Raw genomic sequence first — 20,803 nt, 5'->3', positions numbered from 1 at the left:
TCAAAGCCCCCCATTCTTTTCCATCCCCGGTATTCTCGCACAAACGATTTCGATACAATATGTTTCCATGATGCACTTCATGTGCCTGGGACGCAGAACTCGTTGCATCCCAGCTCAATGCGTCGACTGCCTTTTGTTCGGACAGGATGGACTTGAGAGGGTTTTCCCCTAGTTGCCAGGTTTCTAAAGTGTAAAAGCATGCATCATTTTTCACCAGGTCCCGTTTTAATATTCACAAAAGCGAATCTATGAAACAGACCTTTCACTTGTTCGCTGGCATGAACCTCACCGCTGTCCAACTGATTTCTCCTATTATAAGGGTTTCACAGCAGGGAGGTATTTGCAACACAAATGCAGCTGCAAGTTACTCTGCACAGAAATAGTTTATGGTGAGTAAAGATGTCCAGCTTGATGTCATTAATAAATGATTTCTGCACCACACAAAGGCACAGACCATATTGGATGGACTTCATCTAAGAAAGAAAAAAGAGAGATTATCTGGTATAAATTAAAGCTAAGAGTTCAGGAGTTTTTTCTATTAGATTTTTTTTCTCATAATACAATATTGAATTTAGCTTTTTTTTTCTAACAATCCAAGCACGGTAAAAATTTCAATTGTATTGTCTGTGCATATGATAGAAATGCAGGTAAAGGTGTAAAACAGTAGCTCAGCACAATTTGACCAGAAGTTAAGAATGATTGGCTGAAATGGCCTTGGGCCAGAGCTGGGAAAGCTTCCAGGCCAGACTCCCATTAACCCTCTATGGTGAAACTCTGCTGGAATCCAACATACCAGCCATCACCATTTATCCTCCAACTAATGAAACTAATTAATTTCTGGAGTACAGCTAAAATTCCACTTCGCTGTTTTACAACCTGAGTTTAAAACACTGTGAAAATAGCAAACGTCTTTAGTGCGATACCCCCTCCTGTGTTTGTTTTAGCTGGTGATATATATCTGACATCTGATAGTAGTCTCTATGGTTACTAGGCTACCAGCAGTTTGGACCATGCTGGTTTGTTCAGAAGCACAGCAGTACGGAAAAGTTGTTTTGTGACTTGGCAATGGACCAGTTAGTCGAAGATTACAAGGAATTAGGCCATAATCACATAATCCCTGAGAAAAGGGTCACGGCACAATGATCGAGTTGATCAAGTCATAACCCAATAACCGTCCGTTGTACATGACAGATAGTTAAATGAGAAATTGGTAATTGATTCTAAGCTTGTCCCTGTGGGTCAGTGGGGTCTGCTGAGACCAGAGTTTGGAGAAAAACTCTGCAGGGGTTTTTCACAGAGGGACGGCGTTTATACAGAATGTTATAGTTTGACGACATCTCACCAGCCGAATCCCTCCGCCTTTATAGCTTTGAAACTTTCCAATAAGTTCCAATAATAAATTCATACTTTCTTAAAGAAATATAACTCATTTGAAACTTCTATTCAATATCTTCCAAATTCAGATTACAATTTCTGTCAAAGATTTTTCTGTACATGTAAAGCTGTGAAATAAAGAAAGAGATGGGGGCAGAGCAAGACTAAAGACCGAAATGGGTTTGAGAGCCAAGATCTTATTGTTCAGCTGCACAGCTATTGAGATCGCCTCCAAAGCTTTGCATTCCGCTGGTTTTGTGCCGTATGCGGCATGCGGAAAGCTAAAGACTATTCTTGGAGCGCTCTTTACTGTGGCAGAAGAATGCATACAGTTACTCATGTCTACACCTCTCCAACAGCATTCAGGCTTAAGAGGTGCATTAGACTGAGTCCATTCAAAGCCCAGTCAATTACAGTCAGTTAAAGTCACGATAGCTTTTGTTTTTCTTAATGGGAGCTCTGTGTGGCTTCACTATGGGAGAAATCTAATGCATTTACTTACAGACATTTGAAGTTTTCTATTCTCATTGCTTGAAACCAAGCCAAACAGGCTAAACAGTAAGCCGTGATATCTTCACTGACAAACTTAACTTCCTCTTGTTCCGATGTATGAAATAATAATCATTCTTTTGTCTCAAGATGCTCACAAGTAATGTTATTTCTTAGGCATTTTATTAAAAGAGACAAAAATATCATAATCTATCTAAGGCTTAGTCCTGGTTTAAGGCTTAATTGTAACCCCGGATAAATTGCCAATACTCAAAAAAATGAAGTTTTTTGAGTTTTAGGGGTTCTTGGTTTAATAAAGCAAACTTTTACATTTGATTAAATTTTAAATATAAGTTCTTAGTAAGTGTGACTTAAATATTTAATTCATCATTCTCCTGAAATTAAGTAGACAGAACTTAAAAATCATAAAAAATATGTAAAAATCATGTTTCAGGAACATTAAACATTAAATTTCATTAAATTATGTTTACATTACTTAATCAGTTTGATTATTTTTAGCATTTGGATTTACAGTGGCAAGCCTTGTTTTTGAAACCGACCTTAGACTTTTTTCGGATAAAAGAAAAAAGCATCTTTTTACAGTATACTGAAGGACATGATATCATCATCAAGTAAGGACAGCACAAATATAAACAGTAGTTGCCTGGTTAAAAAGGTAAGAGGAAGGTCCGGGTCTATTCTTCATTCTTTTCATCTGCAACGACCAACAGTGAATCTGCAATGAAATATAAAAAAAAAGTTTCATGAAAATTCTACATTTCAGTAAAATATAATATATTATACACACACACACACACACACACATATATATATATACATATCAATTAAATATACTTTAAAAATACATTCAGAACAATAAGAAATATATTAATGAAAATTCTAAGTTAGGTATAATGAACAGTGTTCACGTACATGTATCATCTGACCACATGCTAGAATATCATTAGCAAACCAATAATGACATAGATATTATATAGCGTCTATAAATTGTGATGCAGGAAGAGTGGTTTTTGCCATCCCAAGTCATTTTTTGTACCAATCAAGTGAATGTGAGTACTGCCCATGGGAGGGGCAACATGACATTTCCCTGGCCGATTCTAAACAGGTCACGGACCCTCCATAGACACCAAGGCGGTGGGAGGGAGAACTTAACCACACCGTGTAACCGAATCAAACCAGTGGTTACCCCTTTTCAGCCCACTGGAATAGCCATAACAATACCATTCACAATGCAGCAGAGAAGACATGCTCCTTTGAGACTAACTGAGAGGCTTTTTATCAACCGAAGGGCTTTGAAAACAGAAGAGAAACAGAAAGCTCACGTTTAACTCTAAAAGTGGTTCATTTTCAGTGTGTCTTTTTTCTTTTTGCAGCAGGTTTAAGATGTAAAATGAGTCTTGGTAATGGATGATGAAGGAATATATGGGTTTAAGTGTGGAGAAAAAAGTCAAGCTTACGACTGCCCTAGAGGTGACCTAGGCCTTTCAGGTTGCTTGAACACATCAGAATTGCCATTGTTGAGGTTGATTAATTGAGTCTGATAAGTTACCATGAATAAAGATTGTTATAGAGTTTAATGTGGTGGGCCTGGGTTTGTAAATGCCTCTTTCAAATAGTTACGCAGCAAAGCATATGGCCCAGACGTATTCACTAAGAAAAAGAAGAAAAAGACCAAAATTTATTATGGTTGTGTATCCAAGCAGTCTTGTCCCCCTTCTTTTGATCATCTGCCGAGTGACTTTGTAGCCTTCCCATATAAAAAAGGGGGAAACCCTTTAAATCTCCTAGTAAAACTGACCGCTTAACGGCAAAAGAGATGCTACAGTGTTTGCAATGTACTTAAAATATTCATTGCTTGCATATTGAATATGAATCGTTTAATTTACGATTTTTTTTCTTTTTACTCTTGAAATATTAGCCGCTAAAATGAAGAATTATACTTAGCATTTATGAAGTCGTGAAATGAAAATCACACAAGCGTCCCCGGACCCAGACAGACAGCCAAAGTTTAGATGTCTAAATAAGAGCTTGTAAGAGTGGGTCTGCCATACAGACTTGAAATTATTCACACCACCTTAGATCGGTGACCCACTGAATAAACATAATCTGCTGTGTGACAACAATGTTTGCCGACTCTTTCCAAGTGTCAAGACCCTCAGTAGCCGTTGCCTTATCTCCAGTGTCTCAATTATTGGGTGTCAGTGGTGATGTATGGACCAGATTCCCATGGTTTAGACAGGGGCCGGCTAGCTGTTGTAAAGGTCACTGACCAGGTCCTCTGGACTGAGGACCAGTGACCCCCCTCCATGTAGACCCACTATAATCTACTGCGTTAGTTGGCCTGTAGAAGTCTCTATCCGTAGCCCAGGCTGCAAGTGAGCGGCTTTTATCAAGGGCTTAAGCAAATATACAGAGAACAATGTGTCAGGGGTTAAAGGTGATTCAAAAATCTATGACTGCGCTGCATAGGTCATTAAATGCACAAAAAATGTTATTTATGGTGAACATTCTAACCAATTATTTGTTTTCTTACCAAATAATAGTTGTGAGCAAGGTTTTAGATTTAGTTATTTATTGCAAACAAGATTGAACATAAGATTGATTGAACATATATATATTATATGAGTTGTAGAAGCATTGATGCACATATATTGTCTATAATTACCAGTCTGTTGAAATCTGCAAAAGAGTAATCCGTCCGATTGATTAGTTAGCTTCTGTGCATCAGATATTTGTGTCTGAGAGCTTCCATATTGACAGAGGGTATTAAGTCTTTCGGTTATCTCGCCATGTCATGCCTGCTAAGCTCATTAGCCTAGATCCCAATCATCAGAAAGTCAATAATAGGCAAAAGAAAGATTAAAACGTAGCTGAAACGAGACTACTCTCTCCATCATTTCTCATTCCTATTCCTCATGTGTCAGTGCTAATATGATATTACCTCACAAGGCGGCCTTTCAGAGGGACGTTTGGGCAAATCAATATCTGCAAAGACTTTATAAACAAATTAACATATCCTTGTGATATGCTTCTTCATAACAGGGAAGGTCTTAATGTTCTACTAAGGTTCAATGGAGTAAAGCGGAATGTTTGCAACCTGTTGTGCGAGTTTGGGGCGTCGCTAATGTTTTTGTGAACATCATTATGTTGTTTTAGTTGTTGACTCTGTTAGTTATGAAATAGTTATTTGTTATTTTTTCAGGTGGTTATGGAGAGCATAATTGACTTACCTGAGGTGGTGAAAGCAGGTCTCTCAGTCTGCAGGCATAGGTCCATTGTCCCAATCGTCCTGTTCTTTTTCTGCTGGCCTCCAGCACCTATACGTGGCTAAATGCAGATGGGATTCTAAGCTTGAGAGATTTTACATCACACGTAGAACATAACAGTTTCATTTGGAAAGATCCTTACCAATGGAGCTACACTAGTGGAGCCCAACCGTTTTAAATTACTGTCACTCTTTTGCAGTGGTGCACAAGGAACATCCATCTGTAGGAAAAACGTGTTAAAGCTTATCTGAAATGTGAGATTTCTCTCATCCTCTCACACACATTTACCTACAGTAGCTTACTAAATGGGGATATAACATAGATTCATCCTAAATACTATTGACTAAACGTAATCCACACCCTTACCTTTGAAAAAAAATCTAAACATCTATAAATTTGTATTGTTTCATATAAAGCTGAAATGTAAAGCACTTTCCAAAAAAGAAAAACACTTGCATTTTTTAAACATAAAAAGCTTATTTGCTTTATTATAAGTGTTATACGGTTTAAAAGCAACAACATAAACAAACATTAATGCACTTTATGCAACATAAACAAAGAATTAAACTTCTCGTGCACATCCACATATAATCCCTGCAGATTACGTCTAATAACAAGTAAAAGAAAACAAGTATTTCACATTAGCTAGCAAGTTAAAAGTAGGTCCAGCCAGTGTTATTTTGGGTTACCAGTAGAATAACCGTTACTTGGCTAAACTTAAATGCGACAAAGTCACAAGACCCATGATAAACAAATGATAAACAATTAAATTAAATAAAGTGTTTATTTAATACAATTATTATACAATGAAATATAAATATAAATTAATAGTTGTATTATTAGCCACTAGCCAGATCAATCAACAAACACAGACTGGAAGTTAATTGCGTCCTGAAGCCATCTATACCGCTGCGAAATAATAGACGACTTATTTTCTGTTTTCTGAATTTACTATTCCAGGTCGAATTAAAAAATGTATTTCCTTTTGTGTACTAGTGACAATACTCTAAAAAAAAGATTTTTTAATTGAAACGGGACAAACTGGTAAAAAAAAAAATGCAGATCTCTAACACCGCAAAGAAATCAAGTTCATATTCATGTTTAAATAACACAGAACTGTTTTACATGTTTTTTTTAAAGTTTAAAAAAGGGAGATGTTTGACAACTTTCATGCATCTTTCACATGATTCACGTGATTTTATGTTATTCCTGAGGTTTGTTTCTGTTAAATTCAACAGACACTGATGCAATACATGTAGAAATGCTGCTTAAAATCAAAACCGGAGTGCTCTCTTAATGTTTTTAGTGGATTTATATCACAAATGAGGTTTTGTCAGATTTAGCTCACTTACAAACAGTAACTTAATAAAGATTTCAAACACGTAGAGTTACTTCTCACTTGTTTGTCATGTGTATTATTTGTGTAATAAACGACATCCGGCACATGCAGGCCTCAACGAGGTGATTGGAGTTGCGTTTGTCCGCCGGTTAAATGGGGTGTGGGGAGCAGAGCAAAATAAAAAAACAAAACCAGCCCAAACTTATACATATTCATCAGCCTTCACCAATTGAGGCCAGGGATGAGGGGCTTAATGGGCATGCACCTGTTAAAGTCTGTTAAGGGTAACCTCTACTGTATATGTGCTCTGTGTGTGTGTGGGACAGGCCACAGGTGCAGATTTCATTAAGGGTTACATGATTAAAGCGTCTGCCCTCATTTACTGCGGCAAGATCATGAGCTTTGATAAAGGAAAAAAACATGTTTTGGTCTCACTCAATAGTGTAAATATCATGGGGGAGCATGTTTATTTATTCAAAGCGATCATATAGTTAGAGGACAAATGCTGTGTTCTTAGAGAATCCACTGACCGCAAAGCTGACTGAGGGGTTGTGAAGTATCGCCTCCTGCCGCTGGAGCGACTGCCTTAAGAACATCTCGTCCTTGATGGCGTGAAAACTTATAAAAGAAAGGATCAGTGAAGCATAGCACATAATAGTCTATCGTAACAACTTACAAGAGTTAGACCTTGCAATGTACCTCTGTCTTAAAATCTCAAACTTCTTTTCCCACACCTGATTGGAAGTGCACAACTGCTTATTGAGCCTGATAACATAAAACGGTAAGAGATAGAAAAACCGAAAAACGTATTTATTTAGCAGAAACCTTCATCCAAAGCCACATACAAATGAGTAAGCACTTAACATTTTGCCTTAAATTCTGTCTTCATTTACTCACCCTCAAGTTTTTCCAAATGTGTTTAAATGTATTTGTTCTGATTAACACAGAGAAAGATATTTGGAAGAATGCTTGAAACCAAACAGTTCTTGGTCAACAACGAGCATTTTTCCAAATAATTGTGGGAACAAAGATATTGATACAGATTTGGAACAACTTGAGGTTGAGTAAATAACAGAATTTTGGGAAACAACAGTATACAAAGCTGTTTACAAGCAGAAATTGTATTTTAGTATTTGGTTAACAATGTCAAACAAAGGAAAGTTAATGGTGGTTATGGATTGGTTAGGCATAAACAGAAAGGTCTTTCTTCAGTTTTTTGCAGGTGGTGGTGTTTCCAGTAGATCGGGTGAAGGCCGGCAACTCCTTCCACCAGAGAGGAACCAAGCTTGTGAATGTGTTTCAAATTGATTTGGTGAAAGACATTTATCTTTGTCAAACATTTACAGTACCTTTCAATCTCCCTTTTCTGCCCTTCCTCTGTCTTTCTTAGTTCTTTTAGTGTTTGAACCAGCTCTGTATTCCCAACAAGCTGAACAAGAAAAACATTCAAGATTCAGATAAGCTTTAACATGTTAGGTTAAGACATTTTCAGTTAAGAAGAGACCGGTGGCTATACCTCCATGCTTGCGGGTTCTGCTGACTTCGCCTCCTTAAATTTCCTTTCAATAGCTGCTTTCTGACAATATGAAAATCACAACTGTCATATTCAAAAACCACAATAATGCAACAACTTTGTGTGTATCAATAAAGAAAATAAATGAAAATCGTGTTTTTGTGTTTTTGTTCCAGTCCCTGATATCCCAAGAATTCAGACACTGAACCTAGCAACATGTTCGGAGCACGTCCACCTTCTTCAAAGGAGGAAATGTCTTTGGTCTGCTTCTCAATGGAGATTTAAATGGCCGGCCATATTCTGTGTGTCATTATATCAATCCGTTTCTCACAAAGGGTCATTTTAACACCAAATGTCCACTTTGTGTGGCATGTCCAATCAAGGCCTGACACAGCTTTGTGGAACGTCATGTTGGCTGATTGAGTGCATACGTTCAGAGCAGTGTGAAGGTCAGGTCACCTCAGGTCAGCTCGGACATCCACTTTTCCACCCATGTTCCCCCAAAAGGCCTAACGGAACGTGGGAGTCCCTTTTAAAGTTGTTCTTAGTATGAGTGGGCGCCGAGTGTGTTGTTAGTCTAACCCAACATAAAAAGGGTGTCAGTCCAACCTTTTCTTTCAGAGCCAAAGAAAAAAAAGAGAATGGGAAAAAAAAGTTTCCTTGCCAGAGTGTTCAAAGACCCATTGTGTGTAAAAAGGAGTAGGTGTTGATTTGTGACAATAAGATATTGAGTTGTGTTGGTCTACATGAAGTTCTCTATATTGAGCGTGAACACTAATGACGGCAAGTAACACTCCCAATCCAGTCTGATGAATCCAGGATGAATGTCTACATTTTACCAGCAAATAATAAAAGCCGCAAATTAAACTTTGATCTGACAAAATATAAAAAATGCACTCAAAACTTTATACAAAGGTCATGTCTATGCAAAAACTGTTTGTCATGGTAAATAAAGGAACCCGTATGCACATGGTATCTAAGCTTGAGTTGCTGTCTATGCCGAGCCAGGCACGTGCCAGTTAAGATGGAAGCTTGGGCATTACAAAACAGATAAGAGTTACACACATTACCATAATAGCTAGCCACTACAGTGGCCATGCTCATTGTGAGGGCACCCTTTATGAAGTGGACTTTAAACCGGGCCTATTGTCCCACTTCTATTCAGCAGGACCCCCTCACCCACTCTATCCTGTCAGTGTGTTGTGTCAGCTGTATGCCACATTCCACACTCTCCTAGGCTCTGAGCTGATTCAACCCGGACGCTGCCTCTATGGTCACCGTGTTGACAGAGTCATCTTCCCAATGGATGAGGCCTCGACAAGCCATGAATAAGTTAAAAGGAATAGATGGACTATGAAGACTTAAAGGGACAGTTCGCCCCCAAAAATTGAAAATTCTGTCATCATTAACTCACCCTTCTGTCATTTCAAACCTGCGTGACTCAATTTCTTCTGCAGAACACAAAAGAAGATATTTTGAAGAATGCTGGAAAGCAAACGACCGCAGTGCCCATTGAATTGCATTTTTTTCTGTGTCTGTGCAATTGAAGTGAGTGGGTACTACCTTGTCTGTCTACCAACATTCTAAATAAACAAACAACAGAATTGTTCATTTTTTTAGTTTCATTTTACCTAAAGGTAAGTTTAAACAGAAAAGGGCATTTAAATAGTAAGTTTCTAAGAAATGTATGTATAAAAAAGTAACACTTATGGTATGTGCTTCTATTGGTGTGATAAAAATATAGTTGTTTGTTTGCTTTAAAAAAAGGCAAAGAAGTGATCTCTCAATCATGACACAGGGTTGTTAATGACTGCGCTTTAGTGTTGGTCCGGGTTGTATTTTAACCCCAGGCTCATGGCTAAAATCGATACCACTTAGACGCTGCGTGTGCACCTTATCCTTCTTCTTTGCTTTAGGACTCTGATGTCTGGGGTGAAAAAGGGACCTTCCTTTGGCCAAGAGTTCAAGACCTTCAAACATCCTGAGACAGATAACTCGCCACCAGGACGTGCAAAAAACGCATCAGGTCTGTGCCGTATCTGAGGCCTGTTTTCTGTTTCACTGGGTCTCACCTCCTTCATGTGTGAAGCCTCAACCTGTGCAAGATCTTTCTCCATTTCCTCTTTAAACTGTTTCATCTGTGAAGGAAAATAAAAATATTATCTTTAAAAAACAAGAGATAGGGTGAAACTTATTTGTGAGCTCCACCTGTGTAAGTGCAGTTATCCCAAATGATTTGGCTATACCGAGTTATGTATTTAAGCTCATTTTTAATTATTACACATCTTCCCTAAAATTCCATTCTGATGTTGTTTACCAGTATGAAAAAGTCCTTATCAAACGTATTTACATAAGTAGTATTCATGGTAATAATAGTGTTACTTGCAAGTCGTTATTTTAAATCTTTAATATCCCATGCCATAAATAAGCATAAATAAAAAAATAAAATAAAAATCCTTTAAAAATACTCATATAAGTCAATGAAAAGTGATAAATGCATAAAATATAATTATATGATTTATTATTCTTTATGGTAACATTACACATTAGGATACAATTTATTAACAAATAATTATTGCGTTAGATAACATGAACTAACAAGTTGTACATTTTTAGATCATTTATTAAACTTTGTTCATTTTAACATCAATAAAATATGTTATTGTTCGTTTATTTCACTTCATTGTGCATGAACTCATTTTAAGAAATGCTACTGTAGAAACATCATTTGATTTTGTTAAATTGTATTAGAAAAATGTATGAAAAGTCGGCACACCAAAGCTCCAAAAAATATAATTTTTAATTGACTTAAACAAAATGCGTAATGGTTCGAGCACTTCATCAGACTTTTTGAGGAACTCTATTAAAAAATATTTTTTTTGGAGCTTTGGTGTGCCGACTTTTAATACATTTTTCTGATATCATTTGTTTGAAGGTGATGTGCGTACTTTTGTTGTATTAAAACTCAATTTATCTTAAATTATCCATATTTGACCTAACCATGGGTTTAAAACAACCCAGCAGTTTTTAGTGTGTATTCTAAGGTGTTACCATTATTACTAATACCTGACCTAACAATCAAAAAATAATTGGTATTAACCAATATATTCTGCATGACTGTCATGAGTTGATAAACCACTAATTTAAAAGATACCACACTAGAAGATAACTTTCTTATAACAATGCAACACAATATATCATGAAAAAATGTTGTGAAAAGCAAAAGCGGTGGGTCAGGGGTGCTGTTGACCGGTGTGGCCGTGTGGTTCAGGGACTGTTCATTTGGTTGTCTTTTCACAGAGGCAAAGCTTACACCCAGCTGAGCTTCACACTCCACTCTGGCCTGAGCCTTCAGCCTCTCATTATAGGTCTCCCTGCGGCCCTCTGGCTATGGAAACAGATTTTCTGCTCCATTGATCAAAGTCACCAAAATAAAGTGAAGAAAACCCTCGTTTTTTCAAAACGTCATTTTTTTGCTTTACATTTTCATGCATAGCCACCGTGATAGACCTTAACATTGAGTTTGTCAGTCATCGCACAAAAGGCCGGCTAAACAAAGGGTGCAGGACTGAAAAGAGATCAATCTAAGCTGCTACACTAAATATGGATTATCCTTTCTCCCGGTGGCCGTAACAACAATAAGGAGGTCTTTATTAGTGTTTTTAACCAGGGCTTCTTCATAAGGTGTGTTCGGCCACCACCTGCTACTTCAGCCTCTTGATGGACCCAACAAGTTTTGTGTCCACTCAGTGCTACATGAAAAGTCGGAACATTATTGTTCTGAAACTGATACACTTATTTTTAAATAGAAAACAAACTGTGTAATGCAATAAAAAACAATGCTTTACCTAATTTACTGGTTTCATAACTTTTTATTAAAGTCAAGCATATGAAATTTTATTATGATATTGTTAAATAGTTCAATCAAATCACAAATAAAGGATAATTAGACATATCTACAGTATGTAGCAACAACTGTACCTTATATGAGAATATCAAAAAAATTACTTGTATATACTATATATATATTTCTTTTTTATTTATAAGAAAAACTTAAATTCGGTTTGTTATCGCTTTCACTGTCAGCTGTAAGCACTCAAATGTTTACATCTTTATTGACACAGCATGCCACAAACCTATATAATAAACAAATAAGTAAATAACGAAAAGTCTGGGTACATAAAAACTCTTCAGGCAACAAGTGGCAACGGTAAACATCAGTATGTGTTTCCTTCTTTATCCTGCTGAAGAGCTGTGCTAATATGAGCGTTTGATTGCAGGCTAAATTATGGCAGCTTTGACAGGACCCTTGCTGCTTGTATCCCAGCAACCCTGCCAGGCCAGAGGGAGACTTTTAACCTTCTGGATTCTGTGTGGCCAAATTCAATGGCTGAGTACCATAGAGTCTTTCACACTCCTTTTACATTGTCCGCTGTGTTCATATTTTAATTTTAGCCATTGTTTGGCAAACTCGGTGCATATTGTCCCTTGCAATAAACCCCAGGAAAGCGTTTCTCGCTAGCCACTGCTTCAATACATTTTGTAAAAAAACCATCTGGTTTCAATAAATAATTCTGCATTTTCATCATTTTCAAATCAAATCAAATCATGTTTAGCCTTTCAAAGATAACAAAAAGAGGCTCAAATTCAAGCTTGTGATTTATGAATACAAGGCAACAGTCCAAGTTTGCGCTTATTCAAAATGCAAAACAAAGCCCTTTGGCCGCATGGTTTCTTACTGTAGTGCATAATATAAACTCTGGCATTGCCCCAATTTTAACACCACGGAGTGCTATTTCACACACACACTTCAGTTTTACTGCACAAAAGATAAAAACCCTAAATAAACAATGCTATATCAATAGGTGTCAAAAACGCTGCGCCACGTCCATTCGCCAAATGTTTTATCAAAATCAACAAGCTACAGTGTCAGGCCTCAATGCTGAATATTCTCAGCTGTGCTTGATCACATATCATAAACTCATTTACAGTTCTCTCTCATGCACCAGTTGCTGCACAGCATTAAATCTTGCTAAGATGCTCCAATGGCATGCGTCTGTCTGCTCACAAAGCTAACACATGAGAGCAGCATACAAAATTATGAGGGAAAACACAAACCTAACATATGCTACCATATTTATTTTAGATGTCACACAGTAACCATTTCTGGTAAAGAGAATTATATCCTGGGGCAGTACATATTAGAGAAACACTTTACAATATGATGTTAACTATACATGAGTAAGCATGAACTAACAATGAACAACACACATTTATAAATCTTAAACTAATGCAATTTTAAATCAAATGTTGTATACGTTAACATCAGTTAAAACGCATCAAACTAACAAAATCAAAAGATGAACAACTGTGTTTGTATTAACTCGCATTGACACAAATAAAAAATATTTCAATTTCAATTTTATTGTAATAATGTTTTATTTTAAAAATTATATTTCTCATTGTTAGTTCAAGATAGTTAATACTTTTGTTAATGAACATAACCTTATTGTTACTTAAAAATGCAAGAAAAGTACAAAGAACGTAAAGACCAATATTTAGACTTTGATGATTCAAAGCTGCATCAAATATTCATAGATCTAAATATGATTTTGTATGATCATATAATTTGAATAAAACAAACCAACAATCTCACCTTTTTCTGGCCATTTTCTCTCTCTGATCTTAACTGTATTTTCACTTGTTCATGTTCACTGGTTAACTGAAATCAATGGAAATTAGGATTTCATAAAACACAAATCAAACACAACATGTCATTCATATGTGTGTCCGAAACTCCTGGTGTATTGTGTACCTTCTGAAGTGCCTTTTTGCTGTTTTCAGCCTCTAATTTGACCATTGCCAGTTCCACGGCTATGGAGAGAACAAAGAGAGTTTAAAGAAAATCTCTTAGAACTTTACCCGTTCTGTAGTGAAAACTGTGTGAAGAGAAACAATTGCTGATGTTGAAAACACAACGACAGGACATCCACTCATCTTTGTTCGTCTCTGGTCAAAGGACTGAAGGCCAGCTCTGGCCTGAATGACCCGCTCTGGCTCAGGGTCCTGACAAGCTTCTGACCTGGCTCATAGCTGTTGACATGTCCACTCACATGCGTTGACCAAACACAAACCACTAAGTTCAAGGGCCAAGTGTGTGTTAGTGCCCGAGTGCTTTTCTTTCTATTTAGATGGTCAAGACCTGGGCAGCTCTTAAATTTAGTCACAGCCAATGCAAAACATTTTAGCAGGTGGTTCTTCACTTTGTGAATAGAGTAGTTTATGTTGTGTTATAATGGACGACGCATTACTTAGTATTTAATCAGTGGCATATCAAAAATAGATGTGTACGCGCGTAATCAAAAACCGACGGAAAATACTCAGGCGGTTACCTAAGTTACATAAGCAATGAATGAACATCAAACATATATGGGAGATAAAGGGCTGACCCTTGAGAATACACCTGTCTTGTGTTTGCTTTCTCCTCACAGACTCCCACAGTGTGTGAGATGATAGCTATGATCGAACAAGTGTCCTCAAACATTGCTCTCCAAATGCTAACCACCTCACACAAATGGGCCAGATAAGGTAAGCGGCCTATATATCACTCATTCGTAATGTTTATCTTTGGTCCCAAAAAAATCATTTGAACACTTGTGTGTGCGTGTGGTGTAAGTACCCAGCGTCTGTTCTTTGGATTCCAGGCTCTGTCGAATTTCTTCCACTTCGACGTGCAGCGAGTCGATCTTATCTTTCAGCTTTTCATTCTCTGACTTGAGTCTGTTTTTCTCTGTGTCCGCCGCTCCCTCCGGGTCGATCTGAAAAATGACACAAGTCCTTTTTGACTTTCCCTTTACAGCGCGAAACAAAAGCCACGCCGCTCAAGCTGCGTGGCAAATATGAGTGCCATTCAGGCACAAAGCAATCGTACAACTTTCTGCCTCCTACCATTTCCCCCTGCATAATAAAAAGTGAGAAACAAAAACCGCAAACACACTTCGAAGAGGGCCATCTTTTTTCCCTTCCTCCTTTCTTGTCTTTTCTTCTTGCCCGGAAGAAAGATGGCAGTACATTACATACAAAGACCATAATTCATGGGGACATTTTTATTGACAGGAATAATACATATCATACTGTTTGTGTGCCCCTGTCATTCAGGTCAATTTATTCTGGAAGTCGAGGAAGGCAGCTGGGGCCTATCCACCCACAGTCTGGGCTCAGCTTTCTAACAAGCCCGGCAGAGCCCGGCTGGGAGATGCTGGGGTGTGGGGGGGCGATCGGAGGATGGCTGAGCGGCCCCAGGGGGTTCACAGAGAGCACGGTTTCCCGGGGGGGCTTGTTGCCTTTGTGCTGTCCCTCAGTAGCAGCGCTGCCAGTGTCACCAGGATCACATCACATGTCAGTACGCTGAAGTTCGCAGACTGGGAGCCGCATGGAGCCCATCAGGTTCCTGTGATATCCACGCAGTTGGCTCTCTACTTTGTGCCGCAGCAACCATTCATTCCCTGAACATTAACAGGGCTTTTGCATGCCTGTCACACTTAAGATTATGCAGGCGTTCAAAGGCTTTCAAAGCTTTTTAACTTTCTTCGCTCCGTCTCTCTCTCTCTCTTTCATTCATAAGGAGAAAGTAAATCGCATGCAAGATCCATAAAGAAGTTTTGATTGCTATACAGTTGTTTGATGTTTGATGACACATAAGGATGACTCAAAAGAGCCCCCACGACATGCATATCATAGTATGTAAAACATAATCAACAAATGTTTTAATGTTCTGATTTACGCCTGCGCAGAGCCTGAGGATTACTCAATCACTAATAAGAATGGGCAACAGAGCATAGCAAAAATCTGACATCCACACACTGTACGACTTAGAGTGATGAGGGGCGGTCACCTCCATAACCCCAATGTCGCTGCCCAAACAACACTCGCCCACCCACCCTCCATCCATCCTTCTCTCCCATCTAGTTAAGACCAGAAAACATCATCTGAATTTGTAAATCGTGCAATTCTGCCAGAAATATAATCCAAGATGTTTTCTATTCTGCTCTTTCACCCCAAACTTAAACTCTGGCTCCACCATCTGCTGCAGTACCAGAACTACAGGTGATTAGCCATGCATCTCTCCTGTGGGCGTGAGAGCTCTCATTAGCACAATGAACAAAGCTCGAACTCCACCAGGCCGCACTCATTTGTTACACTTTGAGTGGCAGGTTTTGTATGGCCGTTCTTCCAGCCATCTGCCTACGCGAGCAGCCGTTTGGTTGGACAGAGGCGCTACTCTATGGGTAAGAGATAAGTCAGGCGGAGTGAGGGGGCAGCCTATTAAAAAGGCCAATAATGATAGACACCTCACTTATTGGCACCTTATAGCTCATTCATGTAGCATGTCACCCTATTCACCAGGGCATAAAGGTAAGTAATTGATTTCAATTTGTGGAACCCAAGAACCAGCTTATTAGTGTATTGCCATTGGGCCGTGCCACTCCCAAGAGCACTTCAGGCCACAATAGAGCAAGCCACTAAATAATAATTACCGTTTTGCTGGTCAATAATAACACAAGCTGGATGACATTTAAGAAATCAAGAGGAAAGAATCATATTGACATCATTCAATACAAATGCACGGCAGTGCACAGACTATCATCTAAACAAAGTACTAGTCATTTATATTTAAACAGATTGAAACAGATATGTCAAAATGTATAAGTCTTTTTATGATAAATAGTGATTAATAGTGATTTTGTACCTCATTTTTCTGTTCAGTCATACATTGAATTTTCAGGTTCTTCTCCTCAAGCTCTTCTAAAAGTTCCTTTACTCGTCCATCAGTTGAGTCAGAAAACAAAGCTGTCTCTTCCAGATTTCTGTTACTTTTCTGCCACACCACAATGTGTGTATGTGCATGGTGTGATAATGTAAATTAACAAATTATCATAAAAAATATATGTAAATATACTGTATATAAGTTGATTCATTTTCTACAATCGTTCAGTGTTACCTTATAGCTGGATTTGACCACCTGCAGTGCATCAGATAGCTGCTGCTGATAGCTTCTCCGAAGAACAGATAATTTCTTTAAAAAAAGACAGCAAACTAAACCATTAATCATTATCAGAAAAGAAACATGTTGGACGGAGGAGAACATGAGCAGCGCTGTATACAAACCTCTTTGTGACAGTCTTCCAAACTCGTGACTTTTTCATTCATTCTTGTGTACAGGACGTCAGCCTCTTGCTGAAGTTTGGTCTCATACTGAACATGTATTATTTTCAGTTTCTTTTCGGTGTCTTCCCTCAGAACCTGCACTTCCTGAGATGAATTAAATATTTTAAAACAAACACAAAACACAACGACGTCGCACTATAGTAACTGTCACTGAAATGGAACTAGCAATGGGAAATGGGTTAATATACATCTTGATCTAATGCACCAGGTCATTTGAATAAAAGCATCTGCCCAACAAAAAAAGCTAAAATGAAAACCAGACCAGAGTAAATAGGTCAGCATGATATTGAAGAAAAAAGTGACGCTACAATAATGTTTTAAGTTTGTAAATCAATTATGTTACAATATGTCAACTGAAAATAATATATCCAACATCCATGCTACACATTCTTTTTTGCAAAAGAAAGAATTGCTATAACTTCTGAAAGAAAACAACCACGTTTTACTGTTGCAGTTAATAAAAATAAGTCTGACAATGGCATTTTAACAATTTGTCAGATGTGTGCGTGTGCAAGCACTTACGCACATATATCCCATCTAACATTTGCATGCCAGTCTCTCTGCTGTCTGCACTGGCATCAAGTTCAAATCATTATTTTTTGAAGTATTAGATTATTTATGTAATTGCAAGCTGTTGCAATTCTATACATGCACATTTGGGATATGTTGATATATTGCGCATCCCTGCTAATTTGGACTCATGCATTTAGGAGAGTATTTATTTAACTGCTAGCCTGCTAATCAATATGTTTAAGCTAAAAGAGTCATGAGCACTCCTTGTGAAGGCACTGTTCTATAGCATAAAGACACCATATGCCCTCTCAGCGGGTCACCCGGACTCCAACTGTGAAGCCACTCAGAGCTGAAGTCAGAAGAATCTTGAACTAATAAGATGAAAAGACAGCAGCATGAATGAATTCAGTGGGCAAATCTAGTGGAATGCACCGATAAAGTATAAGCTTAATGTGCAAAAATACACAAATCCGCATCATTAATAGCTGCACATTGATTGATTGAAAGCTGACAGACTGCTTCCTGTTTTGTGGTAAAATCATGTGCAATGATCAGACTCAAAAACCTACCTTGGTTAGCCTCACATTTATGCATTTGCTTTAATAAATGCTATAATAGATGCTTCAATCCAAAGTGATCTGCATACACACACCTTCAATAGCTCTGCAGTGTTAGCAGCAAGAAGCTTTACATTTGGCAGGTCTGACTCTTCTGTTTGGACGCTGGCATCTTGTCCAAAAAATCCTGACCTCAATTGGTTTGATACATTAAACCTTGAAAACGGGGGAAATGAGGATGAGGTGAAAGTTCAGTTCCTACATCAAACAATCGTGTTACAATGAATTCGTAAGGTTTATAATGTGAGCTTAATGTTTAATGTAAGGTGGTTTGAGTGTCACAGTTATATCTTGTTGCACTATGTCATGAATTGTTTACAGTTATATGTTACGACTGAACTCGACTTTTAACGCAGCAAGAAACATGTCTTACCGATTTATTTCTTCAATCTCTTTTAAAATAAGATCATCTTCAGCTTCATCTGTAATGCTGTTTAATCTCTTTTTAATCTCGTCCATTCTTGGAAAATAGCTACAGGACAGCCAAAAAAGGTACAGAGCACAGGCAGCTTGAAGGGATTGCCATAGCGACGGAAAGTTAACAGGAAGTGAATGAGTCTGTAACCGGAGCTGGAGTATGCATTTGACACGTGCCCAAATGAAAAACGTCTAAAACATAATAACAACACAGCTAATATGCTTTTCATTGTGTGTTTTTATTTGTAAATCATTTTAATGTTTAAAATTCATAATCATATTTCTTACAATAAAAGTACCCTGGCACACATCCGGGATTTTCAAATCGTCATGTGTGTTAAAGGTGCAGTTTGTAAAAGTTCGCACGACCAGAACAACAACAATTCCGTTAGCTTGATGACGCTGTGAAGGAGCGTGGAATGATGGGATTGTCTTCAACTCCACCGCTGGACCATCAATCAGACGGGAACAAGAAATCATGTTAGAATTTGAGGTAAAGTTTTATAACTATTGCAAATAACTGTGGTCCATAAATAAGTGACTGCTCGAAACAATTTATTGGCTTGCTAGACGCTAGACACTACTTCCACATTTGTGCTCGAAACTGTTGTCGTGAGATTTCTACGTCAGTAAAGGCGGTAACAAGAGGGGAACGCCGATTACGATTTCCTCACGATTTTCTCACGATTTACAAGTAGTTGGGAAAATTTGAGATATTGTAAGTGCTCAGCTGAAGAAAAATATAACACTATCTTAAATTGTTACAAACTGCACCTCGATGTATAAAATGCATTAATTTATTTGTATTACTTTTTATTTGTTTAAATTATTTTTTTGCTGTTTTTATTGTTTAGTAAATTGCTTTATGCTTATCATCCCACTGTACTGTTTAAATGTGTTATATATTGTGTTATATGTGTAGATTAAATTTATCCAGTTGATACCAGACATGATATTGACAAATGGAATAACAAGTGTATCTCTAAAGCCTATTACCCTTTATTAGACCTACACAGCTATCTTAACTCACAATGAAAACAGATGATCGAGTTCTGTTTTCAGTAAGCAATTTTGGACAATGAAGTTCAAATCTCAGTCTAAAGACAGACAATGGTTTTCAGATTAACTGGGTTTACCTCCTTAATACAGTTTTGGGGGCTGTTTTGCACTTTGATTTCACTAATCACAAAGCCTACTCTTCATTTTCATACAAGGAAAAGTCTATTAAAATAGATTAGTCTGTCTAGTTGCCATAATCTGTTCGAGTCTGCTTAAACACAATAATCCCTAATACTGAAATATACTCTCCAACATGGTTCAGCGGCCCTAAACTCACCCAGAGAAGCAGTCACAACAGCAGACTCTAGGTATGTCCCCTCCCCCTCACAGACAGCGTTGCTTCTACTGTAAGAGTCTGCCCTGGGGGCAAGGCAATATGGCCCTTTAATTAATCAGTTTAGCTCTTTTCAGTAGAGGACAGTCTAATCGTGGTGTTTTTGGTTTTGATTTCACAACGTGGAGATTTCTGAACATTTTGTGTGCTGTTTTTTTTTGTGGTTCTATCAGAGTGGAGTAGTTTTGAAATTCAGAGGTCTTAACGAGAAATAACGTATGCATGGATGAACATCAGTCAGGCGTGAAAGACAGTCTTGGATATGCTTGTGTAACATGCACCTCTTAATAAAGAAACCTTGTTTATTGTTTTGTTCATCACTTTATGTCACAGTTCACCTACATTATAATGCTTGTACTTTGTATACAACCTTTCAGATTACTTATAATAAAGATGCTGTTCTCTGCATTTGCAAATGCAATAGGTAATAGGTAATATATAGAACAACCAATTATTTGTCCAAATGTTTACAAATTTGTAAGTGTGACGAAATGTCAAATACAATATTCAAGTTTGTTTTTATTCAAAGCATTTCTTTATTTTTTTTGTTTAAATCTTTAAATTTAAAGCATACATTTTTTGAATTATTCACCCGTTTATTATTACACCATCCATTAGTTGCATCTAGTAGCT

General features: G+C 37.6%; 1 protein-coding gene across 1 annotated transcript; it reads right to left on the bottom strand.

Moving 5' to 3' along the window:
- Nucleotides 1–1,209: 1,209 nt before the first annotated feature.
- Nucleotides 1,210–19,192, bottom strand: c3h10orf67 (chromosome 3 C10orf67 homolog). The gene is made up of 17 exons (XM_056744551.1): nt 19,066–19,192; nt 18,734–18,969; nt 18,396–18,516; nt 17,171–17,314; nt 17,004–17,078; nt 16,752–16,880; nt 14,682–14,820; nt 13,818–13,876; nt 13,659–13,724; nt 10,075–10,140; nt 8,006–8,065; nt 7,839–7,918; nt 7,189–7,254; nt 7,020–7,107; nt 5,293–5,370; nt 5,115–5,211; nt 1,210–2,599 (listed from the first exon to the last, which is right to left on the bottom strand). The coding sequence occupies exons 2-17, from the start codon at nt 18,817–18,819 to the stop codon at nt 2,559–2,561; spliced, it is 1,395 nt and encodes a 464-aa protein (XP_056600529.1). The 5' UTR covers nt 18,820–18,969; nt 19,066–19,192; the 3' UTR covers nt 1,210–2,558.
- Nucleotides 19,193–20,803: the final 1,611 nt, after the last annotated feature.

The sequence above is a fragment of the Triplophysa dalaica genome, chromosome 3 (assembly GCF_015846415.1).
Source record: "Triplophysa dalaica isolate WHDGS20190420 chromosome 3, ASM1584641v1, whole genome shotgun sequence".
Taxonomy (NCBI): Eukaryota; Metazoa; Chordata; class Actinopteri; order Cypriniformes; family Nemacheilidae; genus Triplophysa; species Triplophysa dalaica.
This window is presented reverse-complemented; position numbering and strand designations above follow the sequence as displayed.

Excerpts from the sequence above, each read along its gene's own strand:
- c3h10orf67 (XM_056744551.1), bottom strand. The coding sequence starts at position 18,819 with ATGGACGAGATTAAAAAGAGATTAAACAGCATTACAGATGAAGCTGAA. Across the intron at positions 10,141-13,658 it reads GAGAAAATGGCCAGAAAAAG|ATGAAACAGTTTAAAGAGGA; the intron begins GTGAGATTGTTG and ends TTTCCTTCACAG. Across the intron at positions 8,066-10,074 it reads AGGCTTCACACATGAAGGAG|AAAGCAGCTATTGAAAGGAA; the intron begins GTGAGACCCAGT and ends TCATATTGTCAG.